This window comes from Ranitomeya imitator, chromosome 9, assembly GCF_032444005.1.
Source record: "Ranitomeya imitator isolate aRanImi1 chromosome 9, aRanImi1.pri, whole genome shotgun sequence".
NCBI classification, from domain to species: domain Eukaryota; kingdom Metazoa; phylum Chordata; class Amphibia; order Anura; family Dendrobatidae; genus Ranitomeya; species Ranitomeya imitator.
The window spans coordinates 137,074,194-137,095,465 of record NC_091290.1 but is presented as its reverse complement, the minus strand read 5'-3'; the positions used below and the strand labels follow the sequence as shown (position 1 = coordinate 137,095,465).

Genomic DNA, 21,272 nt, shown 5'->3' with positions numbered 1-21,272 from the left:
TACCCCCACCAATGGCACTCTGCTTTTGGTGGACACCCATAGAGAGGAAGTGATGACAAAATTAGGAAGCTGTCCGAGAGCAGTTTGGTATGCGGCCAGGTGACCCAATTGTCCCAACTTGATATCTTTAAGACTTCTCAGAGGGTTTCAGCGAGGGTCAATAGAGCAGATCTGTGTTCTTCCAGATGGAGCCATGACATCCTGTAGAATGTTCCTGGCTGTGGTTTTGTAAAGTCTCTCCTCTGATTTTCCTCGCAGAACGATAGAAATCCCTTTTTATATAATCATCTGTGGCTCAGGTCATCATCCACAGATCAGGGGAGTTGGGATGAGTTTAACTCTCATTGTTTGAGTATTTAATCATTTTGCATAGTTCATCCGTCTCTGTTTTGCAGGTCAACAAACTAGCTAGCCTGGTACAATGTGTAATCAACATATTAACAAACATCTATTGTTCAATTACCCTGTGTCCCTGTCATCCAAGATAACAGACAATAAGTTACAACAAACATCAACTCAAAAGTCAACATCCAGGCTCCTATGAACAATAGTCTGTGTTTCTTGACCAACCACAGAAAATCACATAAATTCCAAACTCAACCCAGAGATAATAGTGTATGTATTCTGGCCTACTGAAAATAGACATCTGGATAATTAGGATTAAATGCTGTGTTGTTGAGTCACCCGCCAGGGCCGTGGGATTCTCGGTACCAGGTCCAGTCAGCATAAAGGGGATGTCACAGTGGCGGCAACTCGGTCCGTGGCCCTGGGTGCCCATGTTAAAGGGAATGTCTTTAAAGGGGTTTTAGCAATAAAGTTTGTTTGTGATGTCACCTGTGGTATTCGGTCAATGGGGACCGACGCTGCTTAAAGGGGTCCTCTGGGGTGATGTTATGGCAGCTGAGATGGTATAACTTCCCACAGGTGAAGTATGTCCCCAGGGCTCCCGATGTATAGATGAGGATGGTGAGTGGTGCAGTAAGAATGGAGGACACAGGTGTGTAATGTCTTTAGCAGGTTTACTGTACTCTTCAGGCAGCCACAGTCCAGGGCACCAGGTCACAGGTACAAGTAGGGTCCGGCCGGCTTGGAAGCGAATTCAGAGTCCCTTTTATCAGGTGGAGTTAAAAGCCTTCCTCATAGCGCGGTGGTATTGTAGTCCCTTACTGCCTATGGCTTCCCTCAGTCATCTCTGTCCTCCTTAAAGGTGGGACATGAACCCGTATGACAGGTGGCTCTAGCCTTTTTACAGTGTCTCTATCACAACCCAGGCTCTATGCACCACTGTGCCTCCTGGGTATAAGGGCAGACAGGTTATGTGAAGTTCAGCTGTCCTGCTGGTTTCTGCTGTAAATCTTAGAGTCCCTCACAACCTCGGTCTTCCAGCTACCAGTAATCTGCGCTTCACAGGGATATAGCTCAATCGCAGATGTCCTTCCCTGGTGTCACTCGCCTGTGCTTTGCTCTCCTGCACGCTCACTACAAATCTATTCGTCCTTCTGTGTTATTTCTGTGCAGGATCTGCAGCTCTTTCTCGTGGCTGCACGACCCACGTCTGCTCAGCTCTCTTCCTCTCTGTCATACCAGCTGAAGTTCCTCGACTGTTATGATCTGGTGGCCTAGGAGCAGCATGAGACGTACTCTGGAGAAGGTGGTACCTGTACTGACCGCAAACCCTGAACTTAGCACTGCAACTAGAAGTAGCCGTGGGATGTACCTAACACTCCCTAGACACCTCGACACAGCCTAAGAACTAACTTCCCCTAAAGATAGAAACGGGAAAACTATCTTGCCTCAGAGAAAATCCCCAAAGGATAGACAGCCCCTCACAAATATTGACTGTGAGAGGAGAGGAAAATGACATACGCAGACTGAAATCAGGATTTAGCAAAGGAGGCCATTCTAGCTAAAAAGAAAGAATAGGACAGAGTACTATGCGGTCAGTATTAAAACACTAGAAAATATCCACCACAGAAAATACAAATCTCCACATCTGACTAAAGACATGGAGGGTATATCTGCATCTCCAGAGACACAGCTTGGCTGCAAAAAATCCTTCACAGACAAAGCTAGACAAGACAAAACATGAAAATGCACTGAACAATAAGGTCCACAGCATGTGGACAGCAAAAACAAAGCCAGAACTTATCTTTGTTGAAATGAACAGCAAAACAGGAGAGACCAAGTATGGATGTGAATCCTCCAAAAACAATGGACAACTGGCACTGACTAAAGGATCAAGCAAGACTAAATAGCCCAGTCGAAATTGCAATAAGTGGACACACCTGATAAATGCTGCGATCCAAAGACAGCAGCACTACCACTCATAACCACCGGAGGGAGCCCAAGAGCAGAATTCACAACACTCGACAAGCTTCCTTCTGGCAATCTCTCTCTAGCCCCCCCTCTAAGAGGGAGCTCCTTCTTAGCACATCTTTCCACTTCACTGTCCTCTCACAATCTGCCTGACTTTCCCTCCAAAACCAGGATATATCAATAGGGAAGTTCCGCTGAAAACCAGGTTTAAAGCTCCACCTTCTGGTCTGGAGTGTGAACATGTTGTGTGCTTTGTGGTTACCTGATAAAGAAGATCTTCCTTGGCCTCCAAGCATGACATCACTCTCCCTCTGAGGAAAGCAATGCCACTGTAACAACCAGGACCCTGGGGTGTTACATTGTCACTCCCCTCTTTACACCTCAGTGCTCTAAATTTAATAATCAACTAAAGTGCTTTGGAAAAAAAAGTTTGCTTTACTTGTTCTTCTTGAATTGTTTCCAAAAATTGAAAATATTACTATAAGGAAAAAATTTAAGGAAATCAAAAGATAGAAATGTGTCATTTTAATGGGGTGAATTAAAATGGAAAAAAAGACATTTCAATGGCATTCACCCATGGGTGCACAGGGAGTTAAGTCTACTAATTCCATTTCTTAGATTTATTTATTTTTTAACTAGCAAGCCAAGAAAAAAGAAAGTTGGATAGCAATGGGTAAAAAGTGTTTGAATTTTAGTAATATAATATAAAACGTTATATAAAGTAAACTGGTAATAGAGTCAGCATGGATTTTACGACACAGTGATCCTGCCAAACTAATCTGATCAGTTTTTATGAGAAGATTAAGCAATAAATGAGATCTTGGCAATGCAATTATTATGATTGATTAGATTTTTTTTATAGCAAAGCTTTGGATGCTGCCTCATATTACTGATTGGTATATATAGGATTAAAGCCCTGGCACTTGTGGTTATCTGAGTAATTGGAAAAATATAATATATGCAGAGGACGTTTATGGTTGTACATACTCAAATGAGGTTACAATCATTAGTGATTAATTTCAGGATCGATATTTAGATGTGTATGGAATGGTCAGGACTGGATCAAGGACTGTGGAGACCACTAGGTAAAATATGTGCAGACACCCAATCTGAGACTTGTCATAGAAATAACAGTATGAGATCATTTGCAAGGGAAGAGATCTCTGTAGCCAACAGCTTGGAAATAACAATAGCAGCAGTATGAGAGTGTGCTTATCTTATTGGAGGCAGTGACTCTTCCACCTGTGATAATGCTAACAAGGAAAGAACTGCATATGATGGAGACAGTGTTGTTATGTAAGAAGAGGATAGGGACAAGTGGTAGGCTTACAGGTTGAAGGAGTGGTGCCAGCTACATAGCAGGAGGGGGCTTTGGTAAGGTATGTGCGGTGCTCTGTGTCCAGGATGGGGGCTAACAAGCCACTCTTCCTTAATATTAGTATTTTGGCACAAGGCTATGGCTGAAAACTGACATTTTTCCCTGGGTGGAGGAAAGCCTAGCTGTGATTCTAAGCAGAGGTTGTTGACTTTGCTGGAGAAAGTGAGCTGTACATTAACATGTTAAACCTAGTGACAACAGGGAAGTGAGTAAAAGGAATGATGGTATAATTTAAGAAGGGGAATGGAAACAAGTATAAATGTGACATTAATCTGTAATCATGGACTAGGGGTGAGTCAGACTGGTCAAGAGGTCCAAGGTCAAAAGCCAGGAAGGTACATCAAAGACAAAGGGATAAGACAAATGGATAAGACAAATGGATAGTCAGGAGCAAAGTCCGGGGTTTAGTAACTAAGGTTAGAATACGTCAAAGGCAAAAGGAGTTATGCAAATGTGTAATGAAAAGGCAATTCTAAGGTCTGGCAACAAAATGTCAGAATATCAAAATACAGAGCACAGAGTTGGCACACCACTGAGTTATCCAAAAGGTGGCTGTGCTGTCACACACAGCACTGACAGCTCAACACATCTCTGCTATCCAAAAGGTGGATGAGCTGTCACTGAGAGCACTCACAGCCCGACATGCCCCTGCTATCTAGCTATCTATAGGGCGGCTGAGCTGTCAGTCACAGCACTGACAGCCCAACACATCCCTGATATCCACAGGGTGGCTAAGCTGTCACTCACAGCATTGACAACCCGACATAGCCCTACTGTCTGTAGGACGCTTGAACATTCACTCACAGCACTGACAGCTGTGGCTGAGCTGTCGCTCACTGCACTGACAGCCCGACACACTCCTGCTATGCATAGGGCGGCTAAGCTGTCACTCACAGCACTGAGAGCCCGACATGCCCCTGCTATCTATAGGGCAGCTGAGCTGTCACTGACAGCACTGAGAGCCTGACATGCCCCTGCTATCCATAGGGGGCTGATCTGTCACTCACAGCACTGACAGCCTGACATGCCCCTGCTATCTATAGGGCGGCTGAGCTGTCACTCACAGCACTGACAGCCTGACATGCCCCTGCTATCTATAGGGCGGCTGAGCTGTCAGTCACAGCACTGATAGCCCAACACATGCCTGATATCCATACGGAGGCTAAGCTGTCACAAACAGCACTCACAATGCGACATATCCCTACTGTCTGAAGGACGGTTGATCATTCACTCACAGCACTGACAGCCCGACACGCCCCTGCTATGCATAGGGCGGCTGAGCTGTCACTCACAGCACTGACAGCCCAACATGCTCCTGCTATCCATAAGGCGGCTGAGATGTCACAACACTGACAGCCAGACATGCCCCTACTATTTATAGGGTGGCTGAGCTGTCACTCACTGCACTGACAGCCTGACACACCCCTGCTATGCATAGGGCGGCTGAGCTGTCACTTACAGCACTGACAGCCTGACACGCCCCTGCGGTCCATAGGGCGGCCGAGCTGTCACTCACAGCACTGACAGCACCACACGCCCCTGCTATCCATAGGGCGGCTAAGCTGTCACTCACAGCACTGACAGCCTGACACGCCCCTGATATCTAGAGTATCTGAGATGTCACTCACAGCACTGACAGCCTGACACGCCCCTGCTATCCATAGGGGGCTGAGCTGTCACTCACAGCACTGACAGCTTTACATGTCCCTACTATCCATAGGGCGGCTGAGATTTCACTCACAGCACTGACATAAAATTCCAAAAGAATTGGGGACAAATAGTGAAAAGACTATGTTTTCCAGCACTAAAATAAAATTCATGTGAAACCAATGCAGAGGTTTGCTTTATTGGAATTTTCGATTTCTCCATCCCATTTCTACATCACTAGGGAGAGTCCATTTACAGATCTGTGATCCCAACTTGCAAATGAGGACACTCAGATAAATGTTCACATCTCTCAGAAACAACAATGTAAAGGAAACCTGGAGAGAGCCGTTTATTCACAGCACACAAGTGGTCGCGACACAGCCGGATCTTGCAGAAAATAAACCTACTGATCTCAAATAACGGATGCAAAAAAAGAGAGATGAGCGCAAAGTGAGCAAGCGCCATCCCCTACGGGCGTCTCTCCACCACAGACTCAGCAGTCAATGACAAGTTTATTATTGCCCCTGACAAGCGCAGAAAGTTCTTAGAGAGGTGTTCCTTTACTTGGCCACAGTGACATAGCGCGATTCAGGTCCAGATGTGCAGTAATCATAAAAGGATTCAATAAGCCATTACGTTGGAGCCAGCTGCAGCTCGTGAATCCTACGGCAGTGTTCTTTATGAATCGCATAACCTTAAATCCGAAGGAGACAATAGATCGGGCATAAAAGAGAACAGTTCTGCAAAGGATAACGAACAAGTGTCTGCAAAAATGCAACATGTGGGGCATTGTGTAGAACAGAAGTGCTGAGCAATGAACTACTAACATGAATTGGTATAACTAGACTAATTCCTCAATAAAAAGCTATATACACATTGTAGAAAATTTCACACATTTTCCATTGTTTAGTTTCCCTAATAGGGAGCCACATTGGTGACATAGTGCCCACGTTACAGCCAACAACCCTATTGTTCCAGATAAATGTAGACTCCCTTTCCTTCATATTTCAGGTACCCTCCTCTTAAGTTTCAGACATTAGTTCCCAATAGTGACCCTATAAGTAACGACGTTCCAATAACAGCAACATCACAGAGGAACAGTGACCCCACACATGCCAGAGTCCCCCCAACAGTGACCCTATAACAGACCCTACGAGCCATAATGCTCCAGATAAGGAGTTTCTAACTTAAAAGTTTTAACCATAAGTGCCAACCATATTCCCTCCAAAAGTGACCCTTTAAGTGAGAAAAACATGTCTGTGGCCATAAAAGTGGCATCAACATATCCCTTGAAGAACTCTAGAGAGGGGCAAGCCATATGGCAGTACCATTTAAAAAGAAAGTTACTGAGGGGGTGGTTACACCCCCCTGGTGGTGTTGTTTAAGCCTGAATATCAGCGGCTGCCCCATGGCTGGAGGACATATTTTCCAGATAAATATTTAGCAGAATGGAAAGAATCATGTTAGATTGACTGCGCTGCCGGAAATGAAGAGCGTTGGAGCTTCAGATAAGGTTTTATATAAATATCAAAGCGTTTCGGCAACGAAATGAGTTGGTATTAATAAAAACCTTATCTGAAGCTTCAAGGTTCCTAATATCCCTCAACGTAACCCACTAGCGTGATTCTCTCCATTCTGGTAAGTCAACATATCCCTTGTAACAGTGACAGCACCAAAATGTGACAGTAGCCAAAATGACCCCATACGTAGACATGGATGACCATAATGGTGAGCCTCAAAGAGCCCATGTGGCATCTAAATTCTTTTCTTGGATAGGGTGGTGCACTGTTGTAGTCTTTTGCAGTCTACCTGCTAGGTAAGTTCACCTTTACGCACAAGATCTGATATCCGAATCAGCATATTTGCATTTCTATAGTTTACGGTCGGTGAGACGGGCACCCAATTCCTCAGTATTTTTATGGAGACTAGTGACGCGTGAACGTGCTTGGATAACTTCTTATCCGAGCATGCTTGGGTGTTATCAGAGTATCTCGGGCGTGCTTGTATATTATGTTCGAGTCCCCGCGGTTGCATGTCTCGCGGCTGTTAGACAGCCTCAACACATGCAGGGATTGCCTATTTGCTATGGAATTCCCACATGTCTAACAAGCAAATCATGCAGCCACAAGGACTCGTACACAATATATGAGCATGCATAGATGCTCGGATAACACCCAAACATGCTTGGATAGAACATTATCCGAGCACGCCCGCTCATCACTCATGGGGACCCATATAATTTTGTTATGTCAGAGTAAATATCAGTCTTTTGCACCATTTACAAAGCACCATTAATTCAAAACACTAAACCACATAGTTTATGGTTCGTACCATAATTTTTTTTTGCCTACAAGTTGATGTCCTCCATCTCTTCTTGTCTTTTGCTTATGTACACAACGCAGTGAGCACATGGTGGCACGACACCTCGAGGCGCGCACAAACTTCATATTGATAACCACTACCATCTGGAGTGCACAAGTGCCTCCAGGGGCCCGGCGGATGCCATTGATTTATTTCTGCTCACACACTGCACGACACGTATATCCCGTAGAATGATCTTATTTTCTTCTATTGCTTCACACTGTTTCCTTCGAGAACTTATCACTCAGTAATAATGAACTGCCACAATGTGTCTTGTGCTGGCGTTGGTGCCGCGACATGCCCTGTGGCATCTGCACTGATCAGACTTTAAATCACATTATCCGATGTCTAAGTATCTCTCTGTTGCTTAGAAAATTAAAAGAAACAAAGAAAGCATCATCAGTAAGAATGAGTCAGATATTAAGCTGATAAAAGTTCTACCCAACCGTTCTTTACCGCTGCTACCGACATGGATGGGTGACAACCAACATGGCCGCTGATTGTCTCACAAGTATCTTAGCATGCATTTTTCACCAAAACCAATGTGAAATCCATATCTAGTGCATGTGAATGTAGATTCTACGTTGAATTGGAATAATTATCTTCTGCAAAAATGTGAAGGTTGGCCTCTTTCTGCAGTGGGAAAATTGAAAAATACACATCAGATTTTAATCCGCTTGGGCATGAACTCCAGTGGCATCTACTTGCACTGCACAAAAGTCTTTTGAGTTGGGTGTGACCAGCGCCTATACACCCCCTTTAGCTTGTACTTGATACTGGATTGTATTCGTAAGTTCCTGAATAAAAACTGAAATCCAGAATGAGTTGTCAAAACAGCCTTGAAATCAGTCATAGTTTCTTGTGCCCCAAGGTTTCAGTACTGAGGTGGGACAGTGATGGAGAATATTAACATAGGGGCAACATTGCTGCAAAAAAAAAAAATCCATTGTCTATGCCAGCCAACAAAACTTGGCAAATATGCTATAACTAAACTCCTGATGAACAGATATTAAAGGGTTATCTTTATAATGTGAAGCTATCCCATATACATAGGGTAGGGGATAACTCACTGATTGATGAGGGTCCAACTGCTGGAAGCCCTAAGAGTCTCAAGTACAGGGCTCTGAAACCCTAGAACTGGAGAAAATGAGAGCATGCACACCTCCATTCAAGGCGAGGTCTGGAGAGCCCAGTTTTCGGAATCGCTGGGGGTCCCAAAAGCCAGATCTTCAGCAATTAGTAAGCTAAGGGTTAACCTAATATTTGCTATCTCATATACATAGGGTAGGGGATAACTCACTGATTGATGAGGGTCCAACTGCTGGAAGCCCTAAGAGTCTCAAGTACAGGGATCTGAAACCCTAGAACTGGAAAAAAACGAGAGCATGCACACCTTCATTCAAGGCGAGGTCTGCAGAGCCCAGTTCTCGGAATCACTAAGGGTCCCAAAAGCTGGACCTTCAGCAATTAGTAATCTAAGGGTTAACCTAAACTTTTGGGAATAACTCTTTTAAGTCATATCTAGATTTTTCTCTACTAGTTGCAATGAAGCTTAGCTGTGAATCTAAATACTTTGGCCAAAGCAGAGTAGTGTTTTGGTGCCCAACACCACCAAGATGGAGCGTGCTTCCTTAGATACCTTACACCAAAGAAATTGCTCTTCAGGATTCTATAGACCCAATGTTATCTATGGGCCACATTTCCCATCAGAACAATTTCCCATAATCAGACATAATTAGAAAAAATGTAACAGTTGACCAAAGCTTTGACTTAGTTGAAACTAGACGATGGCTGAATTACGTATTCCTACAAGATACAAGTCCACGTTACTGTCGGCTCTGTACTCCGCAGAACATAATCTCTTAGCCTTATGATTTACATACTCACTTCGTGGATTGTTTTAAGCTGCTGTAGATAAAATGATAAAATGATACAGAGGAGAGAATGCGACTCGAGGAAAAATTAGTATTTTAGAGATTAAAATGTCAAAAAGGAAGAGGCTGAAAATTCACCGCACATAAATTATAAATGTACAACTTCCAAAGTCCGTGGCGGGTGAATTAGCCATCACAGAAGAGGCCATGGGAAATATTCATAAATCTGATTAAATCTGATCATGAAGAAAACATTTAATCAGAATTGAAGAATAGAAAAAAAATTAACATTTTAGGCTTGTAAGACTAAATGGATCCAAATGAATGTTGATGACCAACATGTTGAGGTACAGGTACAGCATTCATCGAGACCTAAACAAGACCTTAATGTTTCACTACAAGGTAAAAAGTCAAACAAATGTCCTTAAATCTTAGTACCCATTAGGCCCTGTCATCTTAGTGCCTAATAGACCCTGCCATCTTAGTACATAATAGGCCCTGCCATCTTAGTGCCCAATAGGCCCTGCTATCTTGGTATCCATTAGGCCCTGCCATCTTGGCTAACTATTAGGCCCTGCCACCTTAATACCCATTAAGCCCTGACATCTTAGTACCCATTAGGCCCTGCCATCTTAGTGCCAATTAGGCCCTGCCACCTTAGTACTTATTAGGTCCTGCTATCTTAGTGCACAATAGTCCCTGCAATCTTAGTACCTATTAAGCCATGCCATCTTAGTACCTATTAGGCCCTGCCATCTTAGTACCCATTAGGCCCTGCCACCTTAGTACTTATTAGGTCCTGCTATCTTAGTAATGATTAGTACCTGCCATCTTAGTACCTATTAGGCCCTGCCATCTTAGTACCCATTAGGCCCTGCCACCTTAGTACTTATTAGGTCCTGCTATCTTAGTACCCATTAGGCCCTGCCACCTTAGTACTTATTAGGTCCTGCCATCTTAGTACCCATTAGGCCCTGCCACCTTAGTACCTATTAGGCCCTGCCATCTTAGTACCCATTAGGCCCTGCCACCTTAGTACTTATTAGGTCCTGCTATCTTAGTAACGATTAGTACCTGCCATCTTAGTACCTATTAGGCCCTGTCATCTTAGTACCTATTAGGCCCTGCCATCTTAGTACCCATTAGGCCCTGCCACCTTAGTACTTATTAGGTCCTGCTATCTTAGTAACGATTAGTACCTGCCATCTTAGTACCTATTAGGCCCTGTCATCTTAGTACCTATTAGGTCCTGCCATCTTAGTGCCCATTAGGCCCTGCCACTTTAGTACTTATTAGGTCCTGCTATCTTAGTAACCATTAGTACCTGCCATCTTAGTACCTATTAGGCCCTGCCATCTTAGTGCCCATTAGGCCCTGCCACCTTAGTACCTATTAGGTCCAGTCAAAATAGTACCTATTAGGTCCTGCCAGGAACTTTTTACTGAGAGGCATAATTTACTGCAGAAATATTGCTTTGTTTTACAAATGTTAAGAAAAGAGATAAAAAGTATCTCAAAATGGAGGCATTAAAAACTACTTCTCCAACCAAAAACATGCCCTTTTAAAACTATATTGATAGAAAAATAGGAAAAAAAGTTGAAGATTAGAATTTGGTCATGAAAAAAAAAAATTGAACTAATTTGGCCATGTTCTTCCAGGATTAACTGGGATCCGTTGGAATTCCATTGGGTTTCACGTCATTGCCATTGAAGGTGACGGAGCTTTCGATAGTCTGAGCACAAGACTTAGAGGTAAGGACACATATTTTTATTTACCTACATAAAAAGGTGTAATATTTGTTATCAACTTCAAATTCTCAAATTCCTGGAAATGTAATGAAGTGCTAAGAAAAAGCAACACGTAATATATTTTAGATTAATATAAACATTTTCTAACTTCTCTACTGTTTCTTCAAAATCATCTTCGCACTCCACAAAATAAATATAACGACCAGTAAAAAATACTCCAACTTATTCTAAAATAATAACCAAACTTTCATTTATAGGTGGAAACAGGAGCCAGTTAACGTAATATTGACAGCTACGGTTCTACACTTTTCCGCCATTGTATCCAAATCATCAAATTCAGTCATGTAGCATGTCCACTGGGATATCTTTCCATTAGCCTATGAGCAAGTGCACATAGATATTAATGGCCTATCCTATCTTATATTGATAGCCTATCCTAAAGAGAATCGATATAGAAGTCCCAGAAAACTCCTTTAAATACGTAAAGATCCGCCACATCAAATCTTTTTAAAAAAGGGTTTCCAAGATGAGAAATATATACCGTAGCTGTCTTTTTTCCCCAAAATAACACAAAACCTGTCCACAGTTTGGGTATCTTTTCTAGGTTGAAAAAAGCAATACTGATGCTCCAAAATAATGCTCTAATGTTAAGATCAAGTGATAGATGCAAAGAAAAACAATTATTACAACACGTTTCTACTCTGAAATGAGATCTTCATCAGGCACCAATGCTATGAAAGCTACAGATGCAGAAAATATTAATGGTAATGCTCTGTCAAGTGACAGAAGTATCATGACATGCTTCCACAAGCTGTATAGAGCAACCGGTCATCCATTATGATTGGAGAATTCAAGCTATGCAGTTTGGTCTGAACTTCACCACTCGTACACGAGGAGACTTCAAGTTGAGAAAACATCTTTCTTGTTTACTCTAGAAATACTCTAACCAATCCAACAGAGAAGCATCTAACAGGCAACCTCAGGATCCAACCCACCCCATACCTTCATACCGAGGTTGATTAGGGACGTTCACGTAGATATCCAAGTCCTTTTTACCTTTAATGAGTTGTGCTTTTCCTTCCTCCCCAGAATCTTGACTTCTGCCATATCATCGGAGTGAAGGGAACGAGCATTGATGAACAAAACCCGGATGTTCTGCGTCACGTTTCTCAAAGCAATTAATGATCCATCAGGTTCCACTTTGAAATCTGGGTTGGAGACCTCATACTGCACGTCTTCATTACCTTGACAATCATCAAACTGCACTGTAAAAAAAATAAAATAAAAATGTTATGTTTTATGTTGCAGCTATGTTCAGAAATTACACAATTCTCTGCAGCCGTTTTACACATTGAAGATCGTCAACCCCATATTCTAATATTTCTACTAACCATATATTTCAGTAGTAGAGGCAGAATACAGACACGACGGTGCTTACGTTTTAATTCCTAGTTTGTCCATGGAAGACAGAACTCTGGATCTAAGCTCTCCTAATACTTTGCATTTCTATGGCAGCAATTACCAGACTTACTTATCCATATCTGATCCCGTCTGTTCCTCATAAGGATTGTGCCTGCGCTAATTAAACAAACCAATATCTAATAATCAAATCTTGAGGCTTCTTACGGCAAATAAGGAGACTCAACATAAAATTACAAGGCCAATGTAAGAGTACGTTGGGTTGAATATGGAGCCAACTCATAAAACACTGTCCCCCTCCCATCTGTAACCCTCAATACGAACTTGCAAGAAGGTTGTAGAGCAATATTTCTCAACAACAGTCTTCGAATACCACCTAAAGGTCATGTTTTCGGAGTGGCTGTCCTACTGGATGACTCCTTATTCAAATGAACATGAGTCATAGCAGTTGATCAGTTCTTCGCACCCATTTGGATGAAACTTCATAAGCCAACTTGCCAAATCATGACCACCCTTTTGAAGTAGGTTCTTACTCAATGGCCAACTTCACATGAACCCAGCACAGGTGTACCCCCCTCACCTACATACACGACATGGCTTTATACCGTAAATAGCTATAGGCCAAATGACCATTTGGCCAACAATTATGCCTCCCTTAACCCCCATACATATGTACACATGTTCTCAATTGAGAGAGAGGAATGATTTGCAGCTAGACTCCTTTGTATGCGGGTTATCTCCCAGTAGAAAAAAACTAGGATCAGATATGTCGAGTTCCAATTGCTTGATCCTTTTTTCTCCTAATATCTGCAGCTGATGAAGTTTCGGGACACCACCTTACACATTAGATGTTTGGCCAGGCTAGCAAAAATTGGCAAGTTATGGACATCCTAATCCCTATCTAGTAAGTCGTCACATTGGAATTATGTTTTATTGGGGCTTCTAACAAGTGAATAAAAACAAAAAAAATTCAATAGGGTTGATCTCGCCCAACAGAGGGTCCTTCGGTAGAGTCATTGCCTTCCGTAACAAAGGGTTCCAACCAAAAATTTTTATATGGGCTGAAGCCAGTTTATGACACATCAAAGGGCATACTGTAGGTACATGTCAAATGTAGCTGAACAGTGGCCTTCCAATGAGCTCCTGGTAATTTAGACAGACCCAATACTTTTCCTGTGTAGCTGAAAAGTGGACTCCAGCTGGGCTCCTGGTAATTCAGACGCACCCCTAAACTTGTTCTATGTAGCTGAATGGTGGACCTCAGCTGGGCTCCTGGTATTTATTATTATTATTTATTTATATAGTCCCATTAATTCCATGGTGCTGTACATGAGAAAGGGGTTACATACAGGGTTATGGATATCATTTACAGTAAACAGGTTTACTTGCGGACTTACATTCTATGGGATAGTGGGGAAGAGACAGAAGGTAGGGGTGAGGCGGCGGCAGCGGTGAGGCGGCGGTGAGGCGGCGGTTCTGGCGGCGGTGAGGTGGCGGCTCTGGCGGCGGTGAGGCGGCGGCTCTGGTGACGGTGAGGCGGCGGCATGGTTATTGTAGGCTGTAGGCTTTCCTGAAGAGATGGGTTTTCAGGTTCTGTCTGAAGGATCCGAGGGTGGTGGATAATCGGACGTGTTGAGGCATGGAATTCCAGAGGATGGGGGATATTCGGGAGAAATCTTGGAGGCGGTTGTGTGAGGAACGAATAAGTGTGGAGGAGAGTAGGAGGTCTTGGGAGGATCGAAGATTACGTGAGGGAAGATATTGGAAGATTAGTTCAAAGATATAGGGAGGGGACAGGTTATGGATGGCTTTGTAGATCAGTGTTAGTAGTTTGAAATGGATTTGTTGGGGAATTGGGAGCCAGTGGAGGGATTTGCAGAGGGGAGAAGCAGGGGAGTAGTGAGGAGAGAGGTGGATTAGCCGGGCAGCAGAGTTGAGGACAGACTGGAGTGGTGCAAGAGAGTTAGCTGGGAGGCCACAGAGGAGGGTGTTGCAGTAATCGAGGCGGGAGATGATGAGAGCATGCACAAGAGTTTTAGTAGATTGTGGGCTGAGGAAGGAACGGATTCTGGCAATATTTTTGAGTTGGAGGCGACAGGAGGTGGCAAGAGCTTGAACGTGAGGTTTGAAGGACAGGGCAGAGTCGAGAGTTACCCCGAGGCAGCGGATTTCAGGTGCGGGACAGAGCGTCATGCCGTTTACCATAATAGATAGATCGGGTAGGGGGGATACGTGAGGTGGGGGAAAGATGATGAATTCGGTTTTGTCTACATTGAGTTTTAGGAAGCGAGAGGTGAAGAAGGAGGATATGGCTGACAGACACTTCAGGATTCTGGACAGCAGGGAGGTGACATCTGGGCCAGAGAGGTAGATCTGAGTGTCGTCTGCATACAGGTGGTACTGGAAGCCATGGGACTTTATGAGTTGTCCTAGGCCAAGGGTATAGATGGAAAAAAGTAGGGGCCCTAGGACAGAGCCTTGAGGGACTCCAACAGAGAGAGGGCGGGATGAGGAGGTAGTGTGGGAGTGGGAAACGCTAAATGTGTGGTTGGATAGGTATGAGGCAATCCAGGACAGGGCAAGGCCTTTGATGCCAAGGGAAGAAAGAATCTGTAGCAGTAGGCAGTGATCGACTGTGTCGAAAGCAGAGCACAGGTCAAGAAGGAGGAGGAGGATGGAGAACTGTCTGTTAGCTTTGGCTGTGACTAAGTCATTAGTAATTTTTGTCAGGGCCGTTTCGGTGGAGTGATGGGGGCGGAAGCCAGATTGGAGGTTGTGAAGGAGAGAGTTAGATAAGAGGTGGGAGGAAAGTTGAGCATGGACATGCTGCTCAAGGAGTTTTGAAGCAAATGGGAGCAGTGATATGGGGCGATAGCTGGGCATAGCGGTTGGGTCAAGGTTAGTTTTTTTGAGGATGGGTGTGATGGTGGCATGTTTGAAGGCAGAGGGGAAGGTACCAGAAGAGAGCGATAGGTTGAAGAGATGGGTTAGGGCTGGAAAGAGCGTTGGGGAGTTAGTGAGGTTGGGGAGCAGGTGGGAAGGGATGGGGTCAAGTGCACAGGTGGTGAGGTGTGATTTGGAAAAGAGGCGAGTAAGCTCTCCTTCAGTGATGTTGGAGAGGGAGGTTATTAGGGAAGGGCAGAGGTCTGGTATATGCAGTGGTTGGGGTGGCGGACAAGTAAAGGTTTGCCTTGTTTGGTCGATCTTGTTTTTGAAGTAGGTGGCAAAGTCCTCGGAAGAGATGAAGGGAGTTGGAGGTGGCAGTGGTGGGCGGAGGAGAGAGTTAAATGTGCTGAACAGTTGTTTTGGGTTGTAGGATAGTGAAGATACAAGGTTAGTGAAATAGGTCTGTTTAACAGAAGTGAGGGCTGATTTGAAGTCAAGAGTAGCTTGTTTAAAAGCAGTGAAGTCATTTGGCAGGCGTGTTTTCTTCCAATGCCGCTCCGTGACCCTGGATGCTTGTCGAAGTTTTTCTGTGAGATTGTTATGCCAGGGTTGCCTATTAATTCGTCGCACTTCGCCATGCGTGAGAGGGGCGACTGAGTCTATGGCTGATGTGAGGGTGGAGTTATAGAAAGCGGTGGCACTGTCCGTGTCGTGGAGTGAAGATATGGAGAACATGGGTAGGAGAGAGTCTGAGAGTCTGTGAATGTCTAGGTTTGCAAGGATTCTACGAGGATGTTGTAATGGCTGGACCTGGGGGGCAGGTGAGGAGAACAAGGATGAGAAGTTGAGTAGATGGTGGTCAGATAGGGGGAAGGGAGAGGTTGTGAGCTTAGATAAAGAACAGAGGCGGGTGAAGATGAGGTCTAGTGTATGTCAATCTGTGTGGGTAGCTGTGGAGGACCACTGGGTGTGTCCAAAGGATGAAGTAAGGGCCAGTAGTTTGAAGGCTGCTAGCTGGTGGGTGTCAGTAGGGATATTAAAGTCGCCCATGATGATGGTGGGGATGTCGGCAGAGAGAAAGTGAAAGAGCCAGGTGGAGAATTGGTCGATGAAGGCAGTGGCTGAACCAGGTGGTCAGTATATGACAGCCATTTGGAGATTGGAGGGAGGGTAAATACAGACAGAGTGAACCTCGAAAGAAGGGAGGATAAGGGAGGGTGGGGGTTGGATAGGGTTGAAGGAGCAGTTTTTATAAAGAAGGATACCCACTCCTCCACCATGTCTGTTGCCAGAGCAAGGAGTGTGGGTAAATTGGAGGCTACCGTAACTCAGTGCTGCAGGCGAGGGCGTGTATTTCAGACAGCCCCCCATCCTTGTCATATGTAGCTAAATGGTGGACCCCAGCTGGGTTCCTGGTATTTCAGATGTCCCCTGTTGTGAATTCTGTGGCAGAGCTCCCTCTTGTGGTCACAAGTGGTACTTCGGCTGATTCTCTCTGTGAGCTTCTGTTGGTGGAGGGAAGTGGTACTGCGGCTTCTGAGTTTCCTCCCTCAGGTGATCTGGTGAGGTCATTAGGTGCTTCTCTACTTAACTCCACCTAATGCTTTGATCCTGGCTTCCTGTCAATGTTCCAGTGTTGGACTTGCTTTCCCCTGGATCATTCCTGTGGCCTGCTGCTCTGCATAGCTAAGTTCTTCTTTGCTATTTGTTTGCTATTTTTTCTGTCCAGCTTGTCTAATTTTTTGCTGGAAGCTCTGGGACGCAAAGGGTGTACCTCCGTGCCGTTAGTTCGGTACGGAGGGTCTTTTTGCCCCCTTTGCGTGGTTTTCTTTAGGGTTTTGTGTAGACCGCAAAGTTGCCTTTTCTATCCTCGCTCTGTTAAGAAAGTCGGGCCTCACTTTGCTGATTTTGAGTATCTAGTGATGCCATTCGGACTTGCCAATGCTCCATCAGTGTTTCAGTCCTTTATGCATGACATCTTCTGAGAGTACCTGGATAAATTCCTGATTGTGTACTTGGATGACATTTTGATCTTCTCGGATGATTGGGAGTCTCATGTGAAGCAGGTCAGAACAGTTTTTCAGGTCCTGCGTGCTAATTCTTTGTTTGTGAAGGGATCAAAGTGTCTCTTTGGTGTGCAGAAGGTTTCATTTTTGGGGTTCATCTTTTCCCCTTCTACTATCGAGATGGATCCTGTTAAGGTCCAAGCCATCCATGATTGGACTCAGCCGACATCTCTGAAAAGTCTGCAAAAGTTCCTGGGCTTTGCTAATTTTTATCGTCGCTTCATCTGCAATTTTTCTAGTATTGCCAAACCATTGACCGATTTGACCAAGAAGGGTGCTGATTTGGTCAATTGGTCTTCTGCTGCTGTGGAAGCTTTTCAGGAGTTGAAGCGTCGTTTTTCTTCTGCCCCTGTGTTGTGTCAGCCAGATGTTTCTCTTCTGTTCCAGGTCGAGGTTGATGCTTCTGAGATTGGAGCAGGGGCTGTTTTGTCGCAGAGAGGTTCTGATTGCTCAGTGATGAAACCATGCGCTTTTTTTTCCAGGAAGTTTTCGCCTGCTGAGCGAAATTATGATGTGGGCAACTGAGAGTTGCTGGCCATGAAGTGGGCATTCGAGGAGTGGCGTCATTGGCTTGAAGGAGCTAAGCATCGCGTGGTGGTATTGACTGATCATAAGAACTTGACTTATCTTGAGTGTGCTAAGCGGTTGAATCCTAGACAGGCTCGTTGGTCACTGTTTTTTGCCCGTTTTGACTTTGTGATTTCGTACCTTCCGGGATCTAAAAATGTGAAGGCGGATGCTCTGTCTAGGAGTTTTGTGCCCGACTCTCCGGGTTTGTCTGAGCCGGCGGGTATCCTCAAGGAAGGAGTAATTGTGTCTGCCATCTCCCCTGATTTGCGGCGGGTGCTGCAAAAATTTCAGGCTAATAAACCTGATCGTTGTCCAGCGGAGAGACTGTTTGTCCCTGATAGGTGGACCAATAAAGTTATCTCTGAGGTTCATTGTTCGGTGTTGGCTGGTCATCCTGGAATCTTTGGTACCAGAGAGTTAGTGGCTAGATCCTTTTGGTGGCCGTCTCTGTCGCGGGATGTGCGTGCTTTTGTGCAGTCCTGTGGGATTTGTGCTCGGGCTAAGCCCTGCTGTTCTCGTGCCAGTGGGTTGCTTTTGCCCTTGCCGGTCCCGAAGAGGCCTTGGACACATATCTCTATGGATTTTATTTCTGATCTTCCCGTTTCTCAAAAGATGTCAGTCATTTGGGTGGTCTGTGATCGCTTTTCTAAGATGGTCCATCTGGTACCCTTGTCTAAATTGCCTTCCTCCTCTGATTTGGTGCCATTGTTCTTCCAGCATGTGGTTCGTTTACATGGCATTCCAGAGAATATCGTTTCTGACAGAGGTTCCCAGTTTGTTTCAAGGTTTTGGCGAGCCTTTTGTGGTAGGATGGGCATTGACTTGTCTTTTTCCTCGGCTTTCCATCCTCAGACTAATGGCCAGACCGAACGAACCAATCAGACCTTGGAAACATATCTGAGATGCTTTGTTTCTGCCGATCAGGATGACTGGGTGTCCTTTTTGCCTTTGGCTGAGTTCGCCCTTAATAATCGGGCCAGCTCGGCTACCTTGGTTTCGCCATTTTTCTGCAATTCTGGGTTCCATCCTCGTTTCTCTTCAGGACAGGTTGAGTCTTCGGACTGTCCTGGTGTGGATACTGTGGTGGACAGGTTGCAGCAGATTTGGACTCATGTAGTGGACAATTTGACCTTGTCCCAGGAGAAGGCTCAACGTTTCGCTAATCGCAGACGCCGTGTGGGTCTCCGACTTCGTGTTGGGGATCTGGTTTGGTTATCTTCTCGTCATATTCCTATGAAGGTTTCCTCTCCTAAGTTTAAACCTCGTTTCATTGGTCCGTATAGGATTTCTGAGGTTCTTAATCCTGTGTCTTTTCGTCTGACCCTTCCAGATTCTTTTTCCATACATAACGTATTCCATAGGTCATTGTTGCGGAGATACGTGGCACCTATGGTTCCATCTGTTGATCCTCCTGCCCCGGTTTTGGTGGAGGGGGAATTGGAGTATATTGTGGAGAAGATTTTGGATTCTCGTGTTTCTAGACGGAAACTCCAGTATCTGGTTAAATGGAAGGGTTATGCTCAGGAAGATAATTCCTGGGTTTTTGCCTCTGATGTCCATGCTCCCGATCTTGTTCGTGCCTTTCATGTGGCTCATCCTGGTCGGCCTGGGGGCTCTGGTGAGGGTTCGGTGACCCCTCCTCAAGGATGGGGTACTGTTGTGAATTCTGTGGCAGAGCTCCCTCTTGTGGTCACAAGTGGTACTTCGGCTGATTCTCTCTGTGAGCTTCTGTTGGTGGAGGGAAGTGGTACTGCGGCTTCTGAGTTTCCTCCCTCAGGTGATCTGGTGAGGTCGTTAGGTGCTTCTCTACTTAACTCCACCTAATGCTTTGATCCTGGCTTCCTGTCAATGTTCCAGTGTTGGACTTGCTTTCCCCTGGATCATTCCTGTGGCCTGCTGCTCTACATAGCTAAGTTCTTCTTTGCTATTTGTTTGCTCTTTTTTCTGTCCAGCTTGTCTAATTTTTTGCTGGAAGCTCTGGGACGCAAAGGGTGTACCTCCATGCCGTTAGTTCGGTACGGAGGGTCTTTTTGCCCCCTTTGCGTGGTTTTCTTTAGGGTTTTGTGTAGACCGCAAAGTTGCCTTTTCTATCCTCGCTCTGTTAAGAAAGTCGGGCCTCACTTTGCTGAATCTATTTCATCTCTACGTTTGTCTTTTCATCTTAACTCACAGTCATTATATGTGGGGGGCTGCCTTTTCCTTTGGGGTCTTTCTCTGAGGCAAGGTAGGCTTATTTTCTATCTTCAGGCTAGTTAGTTTCTCAGGCTGTGCCGAGTTGCATAGGCAGAGTTAGGCGCAATCCACGGCTGCCTCTAGTGTTGTTTGGAGAGGATTAGGGATTGCGGTCTGCAGAGTTCCCACGTCTCAGAGCTCGTTCTATGATTTTGGGTTATTGTCAGATCACTGTATGTGCTCTGACCGCTATGTCCATTGTGGTACTGAATTGCCTTTCATAACAGTCCCCATCCTTGTTCTATGTGGCAGAATGGTGGACCCTTGCTGAGCTCCTGGTATTTCAGATGGCCCCCTATTCTTGTTCTATGTAGCTGAATGGTGGACCCCAGCTGGGCTTCTGGTATTTCAGACAGACCCCATCTTTGTCTTATATAGCTGAATGGTGGATCCCAGCTGGGTTCCTGGTATTTCAGATGCCCTACTTTCTTGTTCTATGTAGCTGAATGGTCGACCCCAGCTGGGTTCCTGATATTTCGGACAGACCCCCATCTTTGTCCTATGTAGATGAATGGTGGACCCTTGCTGGGCTCCTGTTATTTCACACAGCCACCCATCCTTGTCATATGTAACTGAATGGTGGACCCTTGCTGGGCTCTTGGTATTTCAGACAGCCACCCATCCTTGTCCTATGTAGCTGAATGGTGGACTCTTGCTGGGCTCCTGTTATTTCAGACGACCACCCATCCTTGTCATATGTAGCTGAATGGTGGACCCCAGCTTGGCTCCTGGAATTTCAGACCCCATATGTAATGTCAGAGTGTAATGGGAAGAC

At 44.9% G+C, this 21,272-nt stretch overlaps 1 protein-coding gene across 1 annotated transcript in view; it reads right to left on the bottom strand.

The window, feature by feature from the left end:
* CDH13 (cadherin 13) overlaps positions 1–21,272 on the bottom strand; it is a 667,269-nt gene that overhangs the window by 430,739 nt on the left and 215,258 nt on the right. The window contains exon 3 of the mRNA XM_069739177.1: positions 12,381–12,589. Within this exon, the coding sequence (XP_069595278.1) occupies positions 12,381–12,589 (209 nt within the window). The remainder of the gene's footprint in view (positions 1–12,380; positions 12,590–21,272) is intronic.